Source organism: Rhagoletis pomonella, unplaced genomic scaffold (assembly GCF_013731165.1).
Source record: "Rhagoletis pomonella isolate Grant_MI unplaced genomic scaffold, Rhpom_1.0 Rhpom_scaffold_00008, whole genome shotgun sequence".
Classification (NCBI taxonomy): domain Eukaryota; kingdom Metazoa; phylum Arthropoda; class Insecta; order Diptera; family Tephritidae; genus Rhagoletis; species Rhagoletis pomonella.
In genome coordinates this window covers 23,346,090-23,371,928 of record NW_023458562.1, presented here as the reverse complement: position 1 = coordinate 23,371,928, position 25,839 = coordinate 23,346,090, and the positions used below count along the sequence as shown (strand labels likewise).

The 25,839-nt window shown below is 34.8% G+C and overlaps 1 protein-coding gene across 6 annotated transcripts in view; it reads right to left on the bottom strand.

The window, feature by feature from the left end:
- Positions 1 to 25,839, bottom strand: part of LOC118744472 (cilia- and flagella-associated protein 91) — a gene marked incomplete at its 3' end in the record, with an annotated part of 285,289 nt that continues 259,450 nt past the window's right edge. For all 6 annotated transcript variants that reach the window (XM_036477504.1, XM_036477505.1, XM_036477506.1 and 3 more), the window contains 1 exon segment: positions 1 to 907. In XM_036477504.1, coding sequence (XP_036333397.1) covers positions 681 to 907 — 227 coding nt within the window.

Genomic DNA, 25,839 nt, shown 5'->3' with positions numbered 1-25,839 from the left:
ACAATTTGTATTGATAACTAAGTAATTCAATAAACATACATATGTATACTTTTTTCTCAGTTACCTATCATAAAGCTCAAAGAACGTATTATGAAACCCTTCTCCCGCCGACCGGTGTGCTCTAAAATAATGTGCTTAAATAAATAAATTTTTTCTATTTATTTTATTCTGATAAATATTTGATATTAAAAAGCTTCAGATTTTCATATTAATTTAATTTAGCAAAATATGCAACACTGCGCACAAATTTGTGTACTTCTCTTTAGTTTCAATAAAAGTTACAAGCTTTATTTAATTTTTTTCAATATTTCTTTAACATTTCACATTTTCTATTAGATTTTTTTCAACAATTTTCTGTTATTATTTTCAGCTATTTAAAAGTTTTTCTTTTTAATGACCGCTGCTCGTTTCTCTCGGTGTATGTAAGTATGTATGTTTGTGTGTAGGGCAATCTTGGTATACCTTTTTTTAATTTCAAATATTTGTTTGCACAAATGGCGCGATTTTGCATTGTTACAATTTTTATATATATTTTTTTTATTCATGATGTTTACACTTTTATTTTCTACTCCTGCTTTATATTTGCTTTATCTTTTATTTTAAGTTTTTCTTTTGTATTTAGTTGTTATACTTCATCAACATTGTTGTTTTTATGATGAGAAAGTAGGCGAAAAATTCTCTTATTCAGTTCCAATATCCTTGCGAATTTTGTGACCTCGGAAGGAGGCTTGAATTTTAGTGGCCGCCTTATGCAATTCCGGATCACTTAGATCGATATCCAGTTCCTCAGCCACCTTCTTGGTGATCTCCTGTATGTCAACATCGTCAGGCGTTTCTTTGGTAACGACTTTGCGTGTCAAGTGGCCACGGAAGGCTGCCTGGATTTTCGCAGCTGCGTCGCACAGTTCTGGAAAGAGAGGAGAAAGAGTTTTTTGTTAAGTAAAATTTAAATTGTGAAAATATATACAAGTAGTTTTTTAAAAATATTGAAGTGTTTGAGGAATGAGACCTATTGCCTTGCGTAATTTATGATTCAAGTCACGTCTCTGGTGCGAAACTTTAAACCAGGCGCTCAATAAAGTTGCCACATGTCAACAGCTGTATTTGGCGCGATGGTGGCATCCAACAAAACCCTACCTGACTACAGCGCAAAGGCAGCGCAGAGGTGCAATGATAAACTTTCTGAAATAATTCATTCCCGCCGCGGCAGTCCAGGCAGTGCGTACGTTGTGTATCAGAGTGTAAGCGCTAACTGCACAGATTCAAACTTTAATTGGGGCAGCATGTTGCTGGTGGCCACTATATAAACACTTCCATTGGAACTTTGATCCGAAATGCAACGTGTGCGAATTCGTTGGCAACTAGCTCGGTGTCCGCTCACTCATTGTCACGTTTGCACATAGCAAGTCTATAACATAGCGTTTCTTTGCTGCATCCAAAAGCTCGATGTGGTGACTAGTTCCAGAACTGTACGTGCCTCATTCTCTCTGCTATATCTAAACATGTAGGTACCTGCTGACATTAATTTTACCGTACGATGTGCCTTTTTTACCATTTTGAAGTGAAGCAGTTTCGACAATTGTTAGCTTCGAGAACTATTTAAGAGGGCTTTTACTCTGTGCGCGTCCATATAAAATCTGCAGAGAGCTTTTGAAGAGTTCTGCCCGCGGGCGCTGTTTTGAGCATCACTGTTCTAGATAGCCGGTCCAGCCGTATAGAACACTGCTGGGAAAAGGGTACATTCAGTTAACTAAAACTTAGCCATTACTATAAAGATCGCACTCCATGAAGTACATTCCAGTTCATGCAGGTCTTTATTAGAAGCGGCGGCTGCTAAATGAGCTCTTGGAATATGGGGTTGTAAAAATTGGATACTATGACTCACCTTGGCCTTTGGCGGAGAGACGATGACTAATCGAAGTCAAAGGTAGTCTACTTACATAGATCTGTGTTGCTCAAAACAGCGCCTACGGGCAAACTTTTGTAAGGTTTCTATACATTTTGTATGGGTGTGCGCAAGGTAAAAGCTTTTCTGGTCGCCATTGATTTAGGTGCTAGTAAAATTTACATTATGCCTGCATTCCCTACAAGGTAATCTTTTTAGAGATTTCTGTAGTTTAGATAACTTTCGCTCTCCAAGAGGTATAGATCACTGATGGGTAGTGCCTTTCCCGCGGGCAAAGCTCTTTTAAGCGTTCTATACATTTTGTATGGGCGCGAGTAGAGTAAAAGCTCTCTCTACCTAACGCTGGTATAGATTAACAATAAAGAGTGTAATTAGAGACAGTGGCTCTCAAGCTTTATTCGGTCTAACAAAATTGTGAAAACTGCCAGTTTCCGGTGAGTCCAAATGAAGGATTTAAGTATAAACTGCGAACTTTATTAAATGCACAGTAAGAATTGGAAGCTATTTTCCGTCTACATTAAGCAGTTTGTTTGATTAAACCTTTTGATGGACAGATGAATCGCTTAGCTTTTCGTTGCTCGAAACATTTAGTTCAATGCGCTTCCTAATAATCACAGTTGCTAACTTGGTGCTTTAAGCACTAGATTTAGTGCTTTTTGAAAATTAAAACGCCAAAAAAAATTATTTAGTGCTTAGTGCCTTTTTTAGTGCTTTTTTCTGAACTAAAATTACTCCGAGATAGTAAAAACCTGACATATTTAAAGCTAAAGCAGCACTGAATTTACCAGAATCTGCAAATTTAAATGCACTAAAATACAACCATTATTGATAAAAAGCTGAAGTTGCAAACCCACCTTGTTGAATTCCATTCGCGTTGAAAATGCTAGTACGCAGGTAAGTTAAGTATTTATTTTTTCATTTCTAATTATTTGTACAAATTTTGATTTTTTGTTACCTCCTGAGTAAAACACATCGTTTCAGGGTGCTGAATCCAAATCTGGCCGCACAATTGCTCTAGCACTACAATTTTTAGATATCCTACCCCCAGATTGCCAAAAACACGGGTTTTTGCGATATTTGAGGTTATATAATGAAAACATCAAATTTTTTGCTCATTTCTACTTAGGACATCATTTTCGTTTGTTGCGATTCGATTTTTTTTCTCGAGATATACCAGCTTTAATGGGCAGTACTTCGGTACGACGTCATTAGCATGAGTCATCATAGCATGTGTAGAGGCTATTCAATCGTTATGAGCGAAAAAGTTTTGTATATTGATTTATGTATGTAAATATTGTTAATTTTTTGCTTTTGTTAAATACAAACCGTTATGAAAAAAGCATCATTTGATTCAAAAAAATGTGGTGCTTTTGGTGTGGTAAAATGCTTTTTTCACAAGTTTTTGGTGCTTTTTGAAAATCTAAAGTTGGCAACACTGCTAATAATATTGTTGGGCATTTATGCAATCAAGTGGGACTTCTAAACTAGCGAGATGAATCCCTCTACCTCAGAGAGCTTTATCCCCAATATAAACCATAAATTTGCTAGCGATTTCTAATTATGGAACTATACATAGTACAATTAGGGAAGGGTGCATGAATTCGTGCAAGGCCAGTTCACTTAACCAAGACTGTTCACACAACTCAAATCGGGAATTTCAAGACACTTTAAATTAATTGATTCACTAAATAAACAGATTTTATTTAAAAAATCATATCATATCGACGGCTGACTGGAAGATCGACCTATCTTGGCAGACAGTTCGAAAATGTCCTATCTCAGAAAACTTTTCAAGAGACAGGTAGATCTTCCATTTAGCCGTCGATATACAATTCAAACATTTTTATACTTTACAATTAATTTCTTTCAAAAAAGTCTTTAATATGTTGGGATGCAAATTAGTTTCAGTGAGAACCATGATTGATAACTCTAACCCTGATGAAAGCTGGATAATTTCAACATCCAGAAGGTTAATCATTGGTTTGATCTGACCATTTATCAAAATTGTGTCCCCCCTTCAATTCTTCGCGAATAGTTCAGGGAAGATTTGTTACCGTTTCGTTCTCTGTCAGAACGTTCTTGAGACTTTAGTTCCCAAATTGTTCTTCGAGGGACTTTTCTTGCCGTTTTGTTTTTGTCAGAACATTCCGGAGACTTTTGCTCCCATTTTGTTCTCTTAAAAATGTTCCCGAAAGTTTTGTTCTCGCTTTCGGTTTGGCTATTTTAAGAGTTCTTGGGAACAAGACTACGAGAATCAGGACAGGTCTTTGGAAGAGCTTCTTTTATTTTGGTATGCGTCATGATGAGGCAACATACAATAAAAAAAAAATAATAATAATAATTTATTTATTCCAAGATAATTCATCTATCTTTTAAAAAGGTTATTCTTTTCGATAGGTATTCAACTGCTAAGTTCTCAGAATTCTGGCTGCTGAATCATTTTGACTGGAGAATACGAGAACACTCCTTCATATATGTATATACATAAGTATATCTGTGATGACAGCTAAGACCAACTGCAATCAAACATAATTGTAAACTTATGAAAATGCATTAATCCCTATCTCAACTACATAAAAAAGAATCCCATATGTACAGTAGTTTACCCGCAACTGGTTACTGGGTAGCAGCGGCTTATGTGTGCCGTCAGCCAACGAAAATACCAAGTTTTCAACTTAAAATTAAAGTTTGCCTTACAAATACCGGCTGCAACTTTTGTGTATGATTTGTGTTTTCAACTCCTGCAGGCACCTCTACATATTTTCGTCCAATAATATACATACGTATATATGTACATACACAAACTGTGTTTGATGGTAAGTAGGACAAACTTTTCCTTTTGGCCAACATAATAATTTTCTCTTTGTAGCAAAGTTAAAGTTCAAAAGCAACAACAATGAACAACTGCAATTCGGGCAACTTAGTACATCGTTATTACCCAGGAGGATCCCCTCAACTTTTGACCGGAAACACCAATTTGTGTACTTTAATGGTGTAAAAATCAATGTCCAAATATAAAATCGATTTTATGATGATACACATACATATGTATATCATTTATATATGTATATTAGTTTTGTATCATGGATTTTATGAAATTTTCTGTAAGACATACATAAATTTGAGATTTCTCTATAAATATTTACTACAGTTTTCCATTGCATTTGCACTGGATTTCTGCAAGAACTAAAAAGTTGGAAAGCGCAGAGAGGTGGTCATACTACCATTCCCGAAAACCAAAACTTACCAAACCAAACGGACTTCCGCCTAACAACGCTCACTTACAGTAAAAAGAGTATCATTCAGAGGTTCAAGCTTGATAATTAGGTAGGCAGGGGAGTATACGCTGAGCACCTGAGTTTGCGTCGTGCTTCGAAATCTTAGGACCAGCACATACCAGATGGAAACACTCTAGTACATATACGCTAATGTGGCCAGAGTGGGACATGAGAAAATCGCAAGAACTTCTCCTTAAAAAGGAGAGAAATCTCGTTAGACATTCATTTTTTGGTAACCGGATTTTTAAAAGGTCCAAACGCAGCGGCAAAGTTGAGCAAACGGCAGCTGCTGAGATTCGCTGACTCCACGAGTTGGTGCATAGCGGAGTAGAGGTTTTCGAGATCTCTGTGGTAACGTAAGGGGTCCATTTTGTAGGCCTAAGTGTGCTGCTTAGTTAACCAGTAGCAGCGTGAACCTAACCTAATCTTCTAATACTTTCAAGATTTGAATGCAAGATACTAAATGTGAGACTTACGGCACACTACTTACCGCATGCAATTTCAGGCGTCTCTAGTTAGAACAGGCACAGAGTGAAAAATGCATGAAAACCGAAGATGGTTACTCTAAAGGCTCGCTGGAACATCTCCTGTGCCAATGTCCATAAAACTTTGATTTGGGTATGTGATGTGATATGGATTTTTGGGGCCTTCAATGAAATTCTCTTCGAGCATACCATCGACTCTAGGGTCTGACAAAATCGCAATGAATTCGAAAATTACTAGTTTTGCCAACTAAACTTGAACAAAACTCGTTCCTGCATTTTAAAAAATTAAAACCACGATGCACTGTAATTTGCGGTATGATAAATGCTTTTAAGGCTTGAATAAAAATGAAATACATATGGCTAATTCAATCACGTTCCATTCCAGCTACCTCAGTCACGCTTTCAATTGTCCGACACACAGTTGCGCTTTGGAATACTTCAGTGGACTTGAAAATTTCATATGAAACTTTTTCAAATCACGTCGCTCGAAGTGAATTACTCGTACTTTCAATGCCATTGATATTAAGCAACCGCTCGAGGAAAATCTTTTGCTGTTGAAAATCGAATTTGTTTCGACCAACCAATGGAATCGAACGTGTCCAAGTGTAATGTAAATAATTTTGGTTTGAGAAAAAATTTCAATTCGCACACAAGAATACCAAAGTGACGCATGTAGTTACTACTTGCAAACTTGTGTGCACACAAGCAATGCAATAAGAAGAAATACTTCTATAAAAGCTGGCTCAGCCGGCTGCAGCCATGAAAACCCCTTTTTCACACGACAAATGTGCAGTCATAGAACGTGCCGCAGAAATGTGAGATGTACGAGTTGCCAAGCAAATATTGGCGTATGTGTTCTTGTGACGCATGTTGCATGCGCTCATTTACATGCCACTTTTTTTACCGTGCATTTGATTCGAGCAAAATGGGAATAATGGCAGCACAGACATTACATTCGTATGTACCCTACATGTATGAATGTGTATAATACATAGCAGTAACATCAGCTGTCCGACTGAGATTCGCAGCAAATTATTGTGGCTACGATGGATGCTGTTGCTAGTAACCAAGCTGGTCTGCCATTGTTGTAAGTACGTGTTGCGGCAAGCGGTTTGTGTGCCTTCTTCATATTTTTTATTTTTATAGCATATATGTATGTACTACGAATGTTAATTCCGGGCTTTTTAAGGTCTCGAAAATCCCGGGATTCTTGGCAAGTAATCACGGGATTTGTAATTTGCACTGATGGCAATAATAGAAACTCTCTTTCTTGACCAGTATTGGCTATATTTCTTTTTTTATTTAATAATTAATAAATTTTAAACACAAATATCAGGATATTCGCGAAGCCCTAGGCCAAATACAGTAAAATTGCGTTTTTATTTTTTCACTCTGACGTCAGTAATTCAATAATTATTTAAAACATTCAGAGAAATGTGAAGAAGTATGGGTATAAAATTAATGAGGAAATCCTGTAGAATTTAAACAGATTCAAGTTTCTGGTGCTGAAGGGCTGGTAAATATTGAAAATCTCATTTTAAAATTTTATCCTTGAAATTTCACAATATTTGTTTATGAAAAAATTATATGTTAAGGGCTTATATAAACTCGATAACATCCTCGAATTTCGTTCTTCTAACTTTGTCAGCTTAAAAATTACCTATTCGTCCTTGTGAATGCAAAAATTGTAAATTTTTTTAAATTCTAAAGAAATTTCCTATTGCATTTGGTAGCCATATTTTTATTCTACATTGCATTGAATTTTTTAAACAATTTTTGGAATTAATCATATCTTCGAAATTACAATGTCCTTCAAAATAAATCCTGCGGTCAGAGAGAAAAAATAAAAACGCCACTTTTAATAAAGAAGTAGGTTCCAAACCCATTTATTTATTATTTATCTCATGGTAGGAGGGCTTCCCAAACAATATAGAAGCACTGGGGCTAATCCCGGAATTGTGACAACGCAATCCCGAAAATCCCGGGATCGGAAAAAGCCGAAAAATTAACATCCCTAGTATGCAACATATCAACAATATTTATTTTCCAGTTCATCCTTTATAAAATTCACGAAGCATTTACATTAGAATAGCACGTAAAACAAATTGCTCATTCATTTAAGGAATCGTAAAATGTCAATTTTATCATACCACCTAAATACATTGCCACTACGAAGTATCAGTCGTGAAAACACTTTCGAAGTCGGGATTTTCCCGAGAGAAATGTTTAGCTCTCTTTATAGAAACGCTTTTCTGGTACCGTTTACAGGTGTTCATTGCTGAATCTTGGCTCGGTCATCCTTGGAGATTTTATGTACTTGAACATTGTGATGAAGCCAATTGGACCTTGGAATTACCTTCGTTAAGAATCTAAGCTGAAATTTTCATCTAGATAAAAAAAACTTAGTAAAGCTCCCCCGGCTATGTGGGCATGTGGATGACGTTTTGGTCGGGCGTGAGATCGGAAGACTTAGTTGAAAAGAATGGCCATACCGTACGATAGTCGTCCGATTGTCGCTTATGCCTCCATAGTATGGTGGGTAAAACACTACAAAAAAATGCCATATCACATTTTAATAAACTTCAAAAGTTGCCTTTACTCTTGGTCACAGGCAAACTGACACTTGGAGTCTCCTTTGGAAGAAAGTACGTCGTTAGATTTCCTACAAGGGAACAATGGAGAGATCCAGACACTCTCTCGGTAAAAACTTTCTATACCGACGGCTCAAAGACTGAAAATAGTACTGCAGCTGGATGGTATCTGGACGGTAACTTCAGATGCTTTACTAAGTTGGGGCTAAACTCCGTTACAAGATGGAATGAGCTTGAACTTGTGTGGGTGCCAGGATACTACGGCGTTCAAAGGTAACGAACTGGCTGATGAATTGGCGAACTGCGGTTCTCTGGAGCACCCAATTGGGCCGAAACCAATTTTAGGTCCAAGCATAGCGGGAAAGATCGGGTGCATCAAGGATATCATAAACAAAACTCATGAGCGCCGTTGGTGCACTATTGACACCTGCAAAATAACCAACCCTTTCCTGAAAAGGCCTGACAGGGTGGTAGTAAAATGCCTTCTCAGAAAAGGAAGGAATGATCTACGAGCTCTGCCGCTGTCCGGCCTTCGCCAGACTCAGATGGTACATTTTTGGGTCGGATGTACTGAGAATGGACGAGGGACAACAACAAACTGCTAAAACTCATAAAGGAGTTTGGTAAGTTTGCAGAGGAGCAATGAATTCAATTAATAGTGCATTACGCACCCGTCCCGTACTGCCATGCTAAATAGAATGCCAGTTGGCATTGCAGATGGAACTACCTCAGGGAAACTGGATGCCTAACATGCTCGACGTCGGGACAATCTAAAACTTTTGAAGACTTCGCTTTCGTCCCGGATTAGATGAATCACAGTATCACTGCAATGACTATACATACATTTTCTCAATAGATGGGTCAAAGTTTGATGGCAGGTTTAACATTCTGCCAGGAGCTCTCCATCAACATAAAATCAAGTTTAGACTGCCATGCTACTGTCGCGTTTTTCAGGATGAAGTGGCTGCCAATAAAGAGGCTCTTCATGTCAGTTCAGTCAGTGTTGAGCATACGCAAACAAAACGTTACTCACAACCAAGGATAATCGGAGGCGGTAGAGGTTCTAACTGATCATAGTACGAAAGAGAATTCACGCATTGGGACTAAAAATCGTATATGATTCTTATTACCGCAGTTACTCGTGGGATGACGAGATGAAATTAGTTGCATCAAAACTTTCTCCTAGACTGTCCAGCTTTCGCTGGCAAAGCCCGTTCTTTGCATAACCAACCATAAAGAGCTCTTGGGGATTGATATTAGTGGCCTTCGTAACTGTGTAATTACGTAGTTCGCCGCGTTTCGTTGATTTATATTTAACTTAACGTGTTATCAAAAGTTTTAATCTCTATAAGCTCCGAGTGTCCCCATACTAGAGAGAATAACTCTAACATAAATAAATTTACCCTATTACAGCATAGAAAAAGAATGGTGTGATTAGTTGAATTAAAAATTTAATAATTTCGTGGCGAGATATTGCGTTGTTGAGCAAAATTTGACTCCGAATGCCTTTTTTTTTGATCTGAACAATAAAGTGGGAAATTTTTTGCGTCACATGTACATAGATATGTGACTAAGTAACAATCAGTACACTAGGTAGAGAAGAATAAAGTTACATTGGCAGAACAGACACTCATCGTTTCGGTTGAGTTGCTGCTACACATTTGTGGCTATTTTACATTTTGCACCAAACATTGTGGCGTTGCCCCGATAGTTTACCGCGCTCAATGCTTGACATTAAGAATATTAGCATTGCGGCATTCCATGTCGAAATTCATTGCAAATTGGCTTTTTGTACGTGTGATTACATTTCGCGACAGTAAGTAGCCCCAAAGGAAATGAAATAATTATTACAGAATGCATGATTCGATTTGTGAAACTCGTTACATTTGTGAAGTAGAAAATATAGGTAAAATAGTTGTAAGGTGTTGAAATACTAGTAATCAATACTCGGGTAGGTTATTGATTAATTCGGTAAAAGCAGAACAAGGCACACTGTGAAATAACAGATGTTTTGAATCCCGAATTAGTTTTACTAGATCCGAGAGGCTGGAATTGAATAACATTAACTTCTGTCTAGCCCAAGCCGGTAAATAATACAGGATATGCTCCAAAGACTCATCGTACTGTAGGCAGACAAATCCTGTAAATATGAAAGATATCGTTTTTCAACGAACCCATCTAATTCTAATTGGCCGCTGCCGAAGCCGATTCGTCGGAAGTGCCGTTTTTCACTCGATAAGACCTGGATTCGCTTAGTGGCATGAGCAATATCCAAACGTTTTTTTTTATAATAGCGCTCGCTCCTCAATAGACTATGGCGAACCCACGTGTGCACTTGAATGTTTGCATGCTTTGGCTTTTGGTTCCATAAAAAAATCATTTCTGTTCGAAAGCGGTGTCAAATTGTAGTGTCAACATCAAGACGTACACGAAAGATGGATGTAAAAGCTCTGTCAATTTGTCGAAAAAACATCATCACCCAACTATGGGATCACAAGAGGAACTCTTCCCCATCGAGAGGGTTCTTTCTCTCACTAGCTACTGGGTGACTTCGCTATAATCTTATTACTTTAATATTAGTACTCATTTCTTTAAAAAAGACTAGAATGGATCATTCTATGAGAGAGGGGTCGTGACGATTGAAATATTTTATTTATCTTTTAGATTTGCAGCGGCAAGCACATCTGCCTAATGAATGAAATCAGTTTGAGGCAAATCGATTGTGAATACGGCCATTCTGGTAGCTTTGACTTGGAATTTCGTATAAAATATTTACTTTAACAAAGTGTCAGAACCACCATCATACGCAACCTATTACCGTAGGTTAAGTTAGGCTTAGTTAGATCAACTTGCACCGCGAAAGGACACGGATGCACACGTAGGCTCAAAAAGCCTATTGTGATACCACTGGCGAAAGCCATTAACTTTATTCCTTTCCTTAGCCCGCCGTTTCGGTAAAAGCAAATTTTATTTGCTGCAGTTGAACCACGGAGTGCGCTTTATATTTATATGAGAGAGTCGAGAATGTTATTTGAGTTCACGTCAGCTGAACATTCAAAAATTATTATTGCAGAATTGGTTGCGCGTCCTGGCAAGGGCGGGACAGTAGCAGAGATAGCGTTCGATGCTCTCCACTTTTTCTGGTCTCCGCAGCTGCGACAAAAAACGTTGATTGGGTATCCCAATCTCTTTCCATGTGTGCCATAAGCCAGTGCCCGGTTATTACCCAACCTATTACTTATTCTTAGAGGGGAGTGGCCAAGCCGAATGACAGCTTTATATAGCTTTATGTCAACTTAGGGCCAAATTTGTCTTGCAGTCCTTCTCGGGAGCATTTAGACGCAAACAGGCTGAGATACCTTCTGTGTTCTATGATTGCTTGACGTTGCTCCGCTGGGTTTATGAGACTTAAAAGCAGCTTGGCTGTCAGAGTATACATATATATACTGATCGGCTATTCCATAAGGGTGGAAGCTATCAGTTACCGCGTGGCCACCATAATGACGTTTATCTCTGCTCGAGAAACGCTATAGTGGCCCGCTAAGTGAAAATTGAGGTTTAGTGCGAGTTTATTAGTGTCTACTGCCTACTTTTTCATTTAGCTTGGAACCAACTGTATAGATAGATAGATTGACCCTGAGTCCAATGGAGTAGAGGAGTAGTATAATCTAGTTTTCGTAAATTATTTGACAGAGTTTCCAGGACATTTGCGTGTCCCTGCCATCAAGAGCAGTGTCGATCTCCTTCCAAAAACTATTGAATCAAAGTTTTGTTTATAACTTTTTTCAAACGGAATACGAATAGATTTTCGTAAGCATACTAGGCCTTAAAACACAGTTCGTCTGCGTATTCAGCGACATCTTGAATTCTGCTTATGTTCTTTCAATTAAGAGAATTTAAAGCAAAGTCTTTTCTCATATCTTCTAGTGTTTACGATAGACTAACCTTAGGATGTTGGATATTAATCCACCTTATGAAACAAAGTGATAATCCAATCTAAAACCGAAAGATTTATGCCGTTGAGATAGATTTATATCACCGAATATTTTGGTTTCCATTTGACGTAAGCAATCTGAGTAGGACGCAAAAATTTTTTCCCTATCCGTTCGAAAACAGCAACCGCCAACGTCTTTACCACATACACACATATGTATGTATGTAGAAGAACTTGTAAATCTGCAGTTTTGCCTGCCTGTCTGTCTGCCTGCACCACTGTTCTTCATAACATCGCCACTGTCTGAACTCATTCGACCCAAATTAATGAATAGCATTTATGCGTTTACCAAACGAATCACACACCGTAGGTGGCCAAAATCCAGCTTCCAAAAGTACATAGAAGAAAAGCAGCTCAAAGTTGTGTAGCGTGGGAGAGGATAAATGGATGTAGACAAGGGAGAGAAATCTCGTAGGCGATGAGGTTATTACCACATTCGGTTCTAGATATATATGTACATACGCATATTTTGCTGCACTTTGCTAAATATGGCGGAGAGAACATGTTTTCAAACATATTCAAGCAATGTGTAGCGCAGAGTGTCGTTTTATGTGTTTTGGGGCTACTGATGTGGTGTAAACGTTTTTTCTAAGCTTGTTTTAATGATATGATCGCGGTTGCCACTGTTGGTTGTTTCCAACCAAACTTGTTTTTTTTTTAAATATTTATTTTCGAATTTGGTTGTTTTTATCGAAACGTCGTTCCTTCAAAACCAAGCCCACTGAATTTTTGTTGATATCATTACCCTGCAAACAAAAGATCTCGCAATATTAGCGAAATCTTTAGAGTTATCTAGCTTCTGTAACGATTTTTTTTGCGAATCTTCAAAGAAAATTATATGAAGTGGTTGACACGAAAAAAAAGAAAATTCTTCAAAAAGTCGGATGAGATCTTTACGAATTTTTTTAAATTTCTCAACAATTCAGAATACTCTTAAAAACTGGTTTGCAGGAAATGTATATAAATACATACATGCATATGTAACTATAAAATTTTTCATAATATTCTGAATTTGTGTGAAGTTTAAACACTGTGAATTTGAAATTCCTATTTTTAATGTAACATATGCATATAAAATACATAGTAAAAGTAAATAATGTGATTGAGCGCAATAGTTGTTAAATGCTAATGAATTTGCATTTCAATATTTTTTTTTTTTTTTTTTAATAAGTTTTGCTGTTCGTAATAAATACGTGAAAAATAAAGTTTGTTGTTTTTTTCAGTTTGGTTGGTTTTTTGTCAGATTTTGGTTGGTTATTTTTTTAACAAGTGGCAACCGTGGCTATGACAACATGATATGGGGACGTGTAAGCACGCTTGTATATTTATAAATAGACATATGAACATATATGTATGGGTGTGCACATATGTACGCACAAGTTCATATAAGTAATCATCTACATAATTGACGTATATGCATGCAATTGCATCGCGTTATGAATGCCCCCCTGAAACGTTGATGTGCGTAGTAATTGAAGAGTCACTCATACGCCATGGTGACCCCCCAATACGTTTAAAATTGCAATTAAAGCTCGTTTTGAAGTTGAAATGCGGCATAGTTTGGACATAATTGGTTGCGTAAAATTTGTGTAAAGGGTAGTTATGTAACAGGATAGTGAGGAAAATTAAGGGATGAGCAGAAATTGCATTTTATGATGTTTGTGCTATTTAGAACAGATAAAATGCCACAGAAGTAGTATATGTAAGCATCTTTGTAACATACATTCATATACGTATGTATATAGTCAGGTTAAAATGTGAAGGTATTGGCAATGCAATTAGTAACACTAACAGGGTGTTTAATGCAAAAATACCATGGACTGCGTAGCCGGGTTTCGGGTTTATGAAGAATATTTAATCTATTGATATGTGTACCAATTTGGTGCACGCAAATGTTTCAGTAGTTGAAGTGTAATAATTAGACTGCGGAAGTTTATGCGGAAAACGAAACCAGAAAAATATGTACCACATAACTATAAACAAAATGTATAAAAATTTAAACAATTTGCTTATAGTTAGGTTGTACATATTTTTAGGCTTCGGTGTCTGTATAAATATCCGCAGTCTAGTAAAAATTAATATTCTTCTAAAAAAAAAATATGCTCAGGAAATAAGTTTCAAAAAAACTTAAACTTAAAAATTATTTGTGTTGTATATTTGGGGCTTTTCGGTCGTTGAATTTAAGGCAAAAACGTTGGTTTTTCTTTTCTGCCTCCTTCGCGTTTCGACACATTATTGTGTCTTCTTCAGTGAGTCTATTTATTTTTACAAGAAAACATAATTGCAAATAATAATATATACAAATAAATAGAATCCCTGAAGAACACAAAATAACGAAACGAAACGCGTAGTAGGCCGAAAAGAAAGATCAACGTTTTCGCTTTAAACTCAACGGCCGAAAAGCTCCAAATATACAATACAAACAATTCTATATGCATTGGCTCAACTTAGAAATTAAAAAAGTAATCATTATTATTTATGAAAAAAATTAAACTACTTTTCGAACTGCAAAAAAAAATAAAACTTAAAAGTTAATTTTTATTTCTCAGAGATAAAATAAATGCTCAAGAAATGTGTTTTGTTTTCGATAAAAAAATAAAACTACCAAAATCCTTCATTATTTTTTATGAAAAAAGAAACTTAAAAATAATTTTCCCAGATTTAAAAATAACCCATAAAATAATGATTATTTTTATTCAAAAGCATCTATTCAATAGATCTTTATTTCAGGGCGAAAAATAACACTCACCTCGTTTAACGAGGACAAGACTAAGTATTTCCTGTCATCAAACAAACAGTTGGCACTAGGAATGTTAATCCCGGCTTTTAAAGGTCTCGCACTGATTGCAATAATAGAAACTCATTTTCTTGACCAGTATTGGCTATATTTCTTTATTTTTTAATAATTAATATTTTTTTATAATGTCTAGCTCTTTGTACATATACACAAATACCAATATACTCGCGAAACCATGGGCCAAATATAGTAAAATTGCGTTTTAAGTTTTTCACTCCGACGTCAGTAATTCAAAAATGATTTAAAAAATTCAGAGAAATTTGCTTACAGAAGAAGTACGGGTATAAAATTAATGAGGGAATCCTGTCGAATTTAAACATACTCAAGTTTCTAGTGCAGAATGGCTGGTAAATATTGAAAATTTCAATTTAAAAATGTTATCCTTGAAATTTCGCAATATTTGTTCGAATTCCATTCTTCTAACTTTGTCGGCTTAAAAATGACCTATTCGTCCTGGTGAATCCAAAAAACTTTAATTTTTTTAAATTCTAAAGAAATTTCCTATTGCATTTGGTAGCCATATTTTTATTCTGCATTGCATAGAATTTTTTAGTATTTTTAGGAATTAATCATATCTTTGAAATTACAAAGTCCTTCAAAATAAATCCTGCGGTCAGAGAGAAAAAATAAAAACGCCACTTTAAATAAAAAAGTAGGTTTCAAACCATGGTACAATAATTACAGGTGTTGCCTTCCTAGAGAGTTTTGCTTCACATCGAAATTCGTGCTCCATTATTTTCATTTTGACGCAGTTCAATGTTGATTCTTTAACTTTTATTTGGCTTTGCTTTTTGTTTTCGCTCAATTTAATTTTTATAATTTTTCAAAAGAAGAGAAAAACGTTTGAAATTAAGTGAGCCATACAAATTTTGAATTTATTTACAAGCAAATGATTTTTTTCCGGCTTTTGCAAATTGAATAAGTTCTAGGTAAGATGGTTTGTTGAAAAAAATACGTGAACATATCCACATGGTATATGGGGTAGGGAAAAAGGGATATTTCCAGCAGTAAGCGTTTTAGTGTGGGCAACAATGATATCTTTATTTGGACTTAAAATTTACCCGATAGGTTTTCCCTGTGGCCGAGATTCCCCAAAACTTATTTTACGCTAAGCGAAGGATAGATACCTACTATATATTTGTGGAAGTATGTATGTATGTATGTGCCAGGTTGCAGCCTAAAGGTATGATTATGCATACTTTACATAGGGGGGGAATTGGGATTCGACAACGCCCCCTTGGCGTGAAATTTTTTATCAGCTGTAACTTCAAGTTTAGCTATGGTAGATGCTTATAGTCCGCTATAAATAAATGAGTCTATAAAAGGGGGCGTTGCACATGCCATAGGCGTGGAATAATTTATCAGCTATAACTTCGGAACCATAAACCACACGAGATTGAAATTTATTATTATTTATGCAGGTATAGTATGGTAGGCGCTTATAAAGGGATTAAAGATATATATATATATTTAAATGGGTTTGTAAAAGGGGCATGCCACTTCCCATAGGCGTGGAATTTTTAACCAGCTATAAATTGGGAACCATAAGTCACATGAACCTGAAATTTGGTATGCAGACATGCATATGTATATATGGGAGGTGTTTAGAATAAAGCATATATAAATGTGTTGGCAAAAGGGGGATCAATATGTATTCAGCTTTTATACCACTTGGATATTTAAGACTGTGTTTTTTGAAACCTTACAGTCTTTAGACCATCTTGAAATGGAAAGATTAGATCATTTTATTGATCCCGCGATGCGGTTAAATAAAACATGTGCATGTATAATGAATAAAACTACTTCTGAAATAAGCATTTTACCGGAAAAGTGCAGTTATACTAAAACAGCTAAGCGAATAGGAAGCTAAACGGAATCTACCATAGTAGACTAATTTTAATTAAAAGATTCTATCTTTACCTTAATCCACCTTATATTAGTTATGGAACAAGATTTTTAGTACAGAAAGTGATGATAAATATATACATAGTAGTTGAAGAAAATAATTTTTCTCATCTAATTTGGGCTGAACTGAATATTTGTATTACTGTTTTATATTTTGATTTGTTTACCCCGAACGATGTCGTGTGCTCTGCTAGTATTATATAAACATACGAAAGCATTAAAACGTTTGAAATAAATCTCGTCTCACTTTTTTGTATTTTTCACTTGGTTGCTAAATTAATGAAGAATTGAAAATTCATAAGGGAAAATTATAGATTTTGTTAGCTTTATCTTAATATCTTAAAAACTAGTAGACTTATTGAAAAATGGTAAATGAAAGTGAGGTACTAAATTTAATAAACCTTGATTTGATTGATGCCATAGATATTACAAGCTAAAGTCTCATTTTCAAATTTCATACACTTTAATTCAGTTGCGCATGCTAAAGATAAGTTTTAAAGTAATGTTTCGTGGCCAATAAGAATATGCTTAGACCTAAGACATCATAATATTACTATTACAATACGGTCAAATGACTTTTATTTTCCCCATAAAAAATCAACCCAGCCTAATGTACTTATTTATTTACTTATTTCCCGTCTCCACAGGATAAAGCTAATATCTTGATACAAATGGTAGAATATAAATTTCCAATGGAGTTCGCTCATTGCTCTTCAAGAGCAATATACATCAGAGCTTATATCTTGCCATTAATTGCCGGCAATTTGTTAGTTTTACAGATAAGTTTTTATTTGCACGGAAACTTCATCGCGGCACCATTATTTTCATATAAAAGCAAAAATTGAGCTGTTTTCTATTAAAATATTTGTAACTAAGTACTTGGAAATGAAATAATATATTTTCTACATTTTTTAAGCCATTAAATCCGGAATAAATACTTTTCAGAAGCCATCTTACAAATGCTTATATCAAGATGTAAATAGCCTCACACAAATATTGCCACTGATGTAATTTCTATCTAGCAACCAAAACGACAGCTGGACAGCAAAAAATTGTATCCTGTGGAGACCACCAGTTACATAAGTACATATTTATGTATGTGATGCTGACGCATTACCTAAGTTCCACACACAGAAACCACAGTAAAATAAAATAATGCATTCTCGTAAAAAAAAAGTCAAGCTCACATAATACATATTTAATGCATTTCCTCTTTTAATCGATATTAAAATAAATGCACATTTCCTCTATTTACTTTCTGCTATGCAATTCCACTTTTTTACTCACTTCACGGCTCAAATAAATATTCTCATTTTGTTTTCTTTATAGCAAAATCAAAACTAGCAAAGGCACAATAAAGTAGCATTGTTCGTCGACGTAAAAAAAAATAGGTCAATTGTTGTTGATGGCATGCTATTGGTTTTTGAAAACTTCAGAAAAATATGTCTTTTAGTTGGCCACAACAATTCACCATTGACCAACAAACAACACATTTACTACATTCAAAACTTTGAATGTGCTGCAATTTGTTTGTTTCGTTCGCCACCATTAACCTTCACATTTACACAAAAAAGGGTTGCTATTTTTTCGGCTTTTGTATGGGTACAATGAATGCTAACTAGGAATGTTAATCCCGGGATCCCGTCATTTTTTAGGTCCCAAAAACCCCTGCATACTTGGCAAATAGTCCCAGGATTTTCGAGATTTGTAATTTGCACTGATGGCAATAATAAAAACTCATTTTCTTGCCAGTACTGGCTATATTTATTTTTTTATTTAATAATTAATGTTTTTTTTTTTATAAAAGTCTAGCTCATTATATATATAAAACTGTGCGATAGTAAATTTTACGCACAAAAATCAATATATTCGTGAAACCATGGACCAAATATAGTAAAATTGCGTTCTTAATTTTTCACCCTAACGTCAGTAATTCAAAAATGATTTTAAAAATTCGGTGAAATGTGCTTAGAGAAGAAGTATGGGTATTAAATTAAAGAGGAAATTCTTTAGAATTTAGTCAGCTTTAATCTTTTGGTGCGTAAGAAATGGTAGGTATTGTAAATGCCCTTTTAAAATCTTATCTTTGAAATTTCGCAACAATTATTTTTGAAAAAATTATATGTTAAGGATAACATCCTCGAACTTCGTCCTTCTAATTTTATAAGCTTAAAAAATTTCCTATTCACCCTTGTGAATCCAAACATATTTAATTTATTTACATTCTTTCATTTGGTAGCCATATTTTTATTATACGCTGCATTGAGTTTTTTAAATAATATTTGGAATTAATCATATCTTTGAAATTACAAAGTCCTTTAAAATAAATCCTGACGTCCTGACGTTATTTATTAAGGAGAGATATAAGCAATTTTTCCCATTTAAACTGTTGAAAAGTAATGAATATCTTAATCCCGGGACTAATTCCAGGTTCCCGGGATTGCGATAACGACACTCCGAAAATCCCGGGATCTTAACAAGCGAAAAAATTAACATCCCTAATGCTAGCTAAACGAGATAAACTGGTTTGCGCTTCGTATTGATTTTTGATTATTCAAGCTGCTCAAGCAGAGCACGAGTGAAAGGTAAAATAGCTGGTAATATCCGTTTGTGATGAAATATTCTGATTCATTTAAATGACTTTTTTTAGTTTGCCATCTTTTTTTTACTACCCTGCTTAGCGCCGAAATACTTGAGGATTTTTTTGCTTAGCGCTTGGCTGCGCTTTTCCTCCAATTCGTGATGTGGGTCATCATTTTGTCACACAAATGGAGGGACCTGTGGTTTGACGCAGACTTCAAAACGTGTCTTTTATGAGGGATTTTCATGGCAGGCATTTGGACACATGGAGGTTTGCCATCACCTGCCGAGGGATGGTTCTTAAAGAAAAAAACTTTCTCTGTCATTTAAATCTATGAATTTTGAAAATGAATCATTGGCTTGTAATATCTATCGAATGCGTAAATTGTTATAAACAGGACGATATATCAAATTAAGGTTTATTAAATTTAGTATCTCCCGTTCATATATCATTTTTCAATAAGTCTCCAAGTTTTTAAGATATTAAGATAAAACTAACAAAAACGATAATTTTCCCTTATGAATTTTCAATTACTTCAGCAGCCAAGTGATAAATGTAAAAAAGTGAGACCAGATTTATTTCAAACGTTTTTATGTTTTCGGATGTTTATGTAAATATTAAAAGAACGATAAACTTGGTCAAGCCGATTTGATCAGTTTTCTCAATCGTGGTGAATGAAGTCACACATGTATTGTCCAAGATTAGGAATCGTTTGATAAGTTAATAATAGTTTCAAGCACATAAGTATGTACATATGTACATCAACAAAATACAATTAGGGTGAGAGACGCCAATTTTAAGTCCATTTATGCAGTATTGAAAATTGGTGCGGAATGGTTTCATTACTCACCGAAGAAGCACATTTTTCGCGGTTTCTAAATTTGCTGTTGTATGAAAGTAGGGGACGTGCAATAAGTGTTTAGATATACATAAATATTTTAGTTGATTCCATTATGTAAAAAAGTGACTGTAGGTAAATGCTACATATCCTGGGAAATCCTTTTGAGGACTCTCCAATTGAACGATATTGCGTGAACGAAAAAAGTCACTCCCTGGCACACTTTTTGTAATCCGGTTTTTTCATTTAAAAGTTATTTATACAGTTGAAGAGACATTTGTTTGTAGAAAAAAACTGGAGATCCACTTAAGTTTTTCGATATAACTTTAGTAAATGTTACTCGATCGGTACGTAATAATTACCAAATTGAAGGCGAGACTTACTGTTACTGATTTATGATAATAATATGACGAAAATCGTTCAGATTATAAAAAAATTATTAAAAAAAAAGTGAACAAAATTTTTTGTCAAAATGTTTTTGCAAAAATTCGCAAAATATAGCTAATATTAAAAAAAGATTAGAATATTTGGAACCAGCGGCTTAATGCACATCAGCAATATTAATTCTGTTCTTTACATCTTTCGACTATAGGCCAGTGCAATTATCAAGAGAACAATTATAATTTTATTGAAAAAAGACAATTTGAGATCACCGATAAGCTAAAGGGCTGCGAGAAATGATATTTGACTTTATCTTTTACGTTAACGGATTAATTATCTAGTAATATGCACCAAACCTTTTTGCTGAACCCAGAATTTTGAACAAGAATTGGTCTTATTCGACAAGTGTTAAGTGGGTCACTTGGCGGTCGATGCGCGGGCTCTTATAATTAAAATAAAAAAAACTAATATTTTGCAGGTTTGTTGTTGACTTCATGATATAATATATTTTCACTATTACCAAGGGATTTGAGAAAAATTAGATTTTCGACCCGCTCTAATGTACATATATACAATATATATTATATGTACATATGTACTTGCTCATCAAGCGACTAGTGAAAAATTTCCTTGGACGTAGAAGCATTTATTTTCCTTATTTGTGGAAAAGTCTTTCTTCTACCAACCTCTTAACCACCTTGCACATAAAAGTAAAGACCAGGAATGTTTCTATCTCGATTTCCTTAAAAAAAAAATGTACAATTTAACAACAACGTGAATTTTCATTAAGCGCAAATTGTTTTAAACGCGTATACAAACTACTCGTATTATTGCAGAGAAGAAATTAATAAAATCAAGAATATTCTATGCTTATAAGCAGAATGAATATGTGTGTATGTATTACATTATGCAAACGTTGGCAAAACACGAAAAAAGCCGCAAAAGATAATGGAAATGCGGTAGCAGAAGGAAATTGAAACCCGAAATACATACAATAAATGTATGGCATAAAAAGAGTAGAAGCTGATCGAAGAAAATGCTAGTACTCGTAGTGCAAATTGTGTACGTACATATGTATGTTTGTACATAAGGGTGGTCTAAAATGCATGCGATGAAGTAAAGCACTCACCCCCTAGGATTGTTCTATACCGGAAAAATATACCCGTATTTTTTTATTTTGAAATCAAAAAATATTTAGAGGTCGTTCAAAGCGCTCAAAGTTTTCCATGTATCTTATATGGGAAAAACCACTTTTCTTAGAAATGGTATAGAATTCTTGAAAATATAAATTTTTCAGGAGACTCCCAATTATTTATCTAACCATTTTTTCATAGTAACTATATTTTGTAGGTCCGCAAAAACCCCCAAAAAATGCAAAGGGGGATAAATAAAAAGTCTTTAGTATTCAAAAATGGTTAAATTGCACCAGAGATTTCCAATCGAAAAGTATTGATTTTCAAGAATTTAATACCATTTCTACGAAAAGTTGCTTTTCTCCCATATAAAATACTTGGAAAAGTTTGCGCGCTTTGGGCAACCTCTAAATATTTTTTGATTAAAAAATGTTGGGGTATATTTTTTTCGATATAGAACAATCCTAGGGGAGAGATCATTAAAATTTCACCTTACTTATTTTGGGCCACCCTAATGTACATACATATGAATATATATACATACATTTCCAAACGTGAAATGAAAGTTCACTGCTAAAATTTGAATACAGAAGTTGTCTGGTAACAAATTCAAGAGGAAATTGATTTGTGTTTAGTAAAATAATCGTGGCACAGTCTGCTTAACGGTAATTTATATTGCTGGCATAAATAATTTGTTGTTGATAGAAACAAATTTTAGGAAATAATTTTCAGTACAGATTTGTTAAAAAATTAGATACAACGTACACTGGAGCCGCTGCATATAGGGGGATATGCTCAACACTATTTTTTTCAAATGTTGGTGTGCAAGAAAAAAATTATAGCAGTACAGTCATAGAAAAGTACTACAACTCGTGTATGAGTATTGGGTTCGTAACTTTTACCAGTTGCCGCGTATATCAGTTCAAAATTTACGGTTCAGCAAAAAAAATCTTCCCGGTATCGAAAGCAGGTTTATGTGTGTTAGATAGAGGGTTATTAATAATTAAGGGATTTTTTAATATTTTACAAAAACATTACATTCAGAGAAAAAACGAGCTAAACGAATAACAAATTTAAAGTAGATTCCGTTAACGAAAATAATTTTTAAATCAATCAAGAAAATGTTAATGCAAATCTTTGTATTCATTCAATATTTACGAAATTGAAAATTAGCTTCGAGACATTTTTATGTACATTAATAAGTGGAGACCAGTACCAAAAAAAAGTTCCTATTTTTAGTTAAGAGGTAAAGACTTTGCTCCGAGAGCGCAATCCAAATGAACGATACTTAATATATAATAGAATAAGTTGTTTCCTCCATAAAAAAGCAATAAGAGTAACAAAAAAAAGAAGCAAAACAAAAATATCAAAAAAATTATTCTAATTTTAGCTTTAAATATTGAGTTTATTATTATTATACTCATGGTTTTGCTTACAAGTTATAATTTACATACACATCTACTAATATTTCCAAAATTTTCTATTTTTCACAATTTAGAAAATAAGCGAATTGGTTAATTTCTTCCTCCTACCAGAAACCAATTCTAATAGCCTGTTTCACGAAAGAAATTTAAGTGAAAAATTGTTTTCTTTTTACTGATATACATTCTGTTAAGTAATTTTATAATTCATAGGAACAGAAGGGAGGAAAGGATTTGTAGGGGAACTCGTTAGCGTATAAATATCTTTAATCGGAATTCTTACATTTACTTCTGCTGAGCTCATAACTTAGAAAATCGCGGCGATAGGTTTGGACTATCACAAGAATTAATTATTGCATCTACTATAATTTTAGTGCCGACTTTATAGCGCTCTGGGCACTTAACCTTTTCCTTTTGGTTTTGAATCCGCCCCTGAGTATTTGCATAACTGCATGCACGTAGTGAGTGAGTGAGTGACAGCAGGATTGCGGCAATTTCTTTGAGTCAGTTAAAAGTGGGTTCGTTTGCTTGGCAGCTATGCAGAGACTAGAGCTTGAGGACTGCTATACATAGAAGAGAAGTGACAAGAATATTGGAGATTGCAGGCAGAATAAGCAAAATGAAAGCAAAGTTTAAGTTAAGCGCAGTATCTGACAAGCCTAATTGAATGACGAATGACCATAACGAATGCGACGAAAATGAATGCAAAGAAAATTTTTCAAAATGTCCTGGTGAGTTATAAACCAAGCCCAAGAGTGGAACAAATCAAATTTTTTGATATGCAGAGTAAAAACAAATTTGAGGAAAAATTATAGATTATTGCATGCTTAAAGCAATTAACGAATGAAACGCACATTATGGAAACTTAGTAATGAGTTTAAGTTAAAAGTTGTACGTTTTAATGAGAACAAGTAAAATAAATTTGTATGTCCACCTTCTTTCTGCACTGGCGTCATTTGTGCGTTGTATGGCTTATATGTTTCTCCAATATTTGTAGCATTAACAAACTCCAGAAACTTTCTCATGGCTGCTAATTAAAAAGGCTTCGTTATGCACGCCTTTGAATTGAAAGAAACCTGTGTGCAAACACAGTTCGAAAATGTACTCTGCACACATTCAAACACATAAAACGACTGAACTCTATACGCCAGCGGCACTTCGCCGCATTTCCAGACCGCTACCAGGTAACTTACTTTCTGTTGCCATTTCAACATCAGTAAACATTGCTTCGACAGCTGTGGCTTCCTAGTGGATAGCAGGAATGAAAACGTTTTTTTCAACCGCGTAGCAAATTTTAATTGGATTTAATTTTTGAATTGTTTGACTACCTGGCAGTTAGTAGTTTAAACTTTAATTAGATGCTTATGTGCAAGCAATTTTTGGTCTGCTATTTGTTTGAGTATGTCTGCCTCTGCGAGTGGAGTTTGTTCCCATTTCCATTGATTGACACTAAAAAGTGATGCTCATGCAAGTACTTTCTTGATTAGTCTGATGTTTTGGTTGACATTTAGAAGGCATGCATAATAAAAGCAATAATGCTCAGGTGTGCTGACATTTTTAAATTGATTGATCGCATTTTATCAGGGGGAAACAAGGCGTATGAGTAACATTTGTTGTATGCAGAGCCACATTGATTGATGAGGAAAAATTTCGTAGGTTTAACAGAGTGTAGATGTAATGAAGTAGCTTAAAGCAGAGTATAATTTGCTTTTAAAGGTTATTTATGTAGAATGTACATTGCTTTCAAGTCGCTAATAGATTTCAACGTATACATAACCATTTACTAGGGCGTTCGATTATTCGCCTTTTTCCAGAACCGGTTTTCGAATTATTCATTATTAAATTAAAATTTGAAAAAACCGGTTTTCGATTTTGAAATTAAGAAAAAATCGGATAACACGGTTTTATTTTCATGACCAAAAATTACTATAATACTATTAATAGTAAATACAGCTTCTATTTAGAAAAGAGAAAGCAAAATAAGTTCAAAGTTTTTTTAGATCAAAAGTCAAACGAATAAAAATAAGTGAAAAATTCACATTCTGTCTTATTTTTACTTTCTTTTATACCTTATCGCTTTATTGCTGCCGGGGAGGTCCGTAGCTCAATTTCTGGTCCCAGCGACATCAAATAGCAGTCGCTGCACGGCAGAAAATAGCAAACTTTCGAGTGTACTTCTGCCATAAAAAAGCTTTTTCGCAGGTGACGTAAAGGTATAGATCATTGTGTCACAACATCAAGAAAAAGAATTGGAGGAGAAGTGCGGCCTAACATGCAGAAGCACCAAACATTTATTTACTGGAATTAATATCATAAACTGTTAATCCCCAAATAACCTACGATATTATTTTGAGACTGTTTAGGGGTTTCCCTTAAACTGGAAAAGGCATTGAAAACTCCGAAAAACTGAAAACTTTTATTGATCGCTTATAGATAAACCAAAAAACCGAAAGACACCGGTTTGGAAAAACCAAGTCTATCACCCTACTTTTTACTATGCTTAAGAAATGGCGAAGAAATATTCTTCTG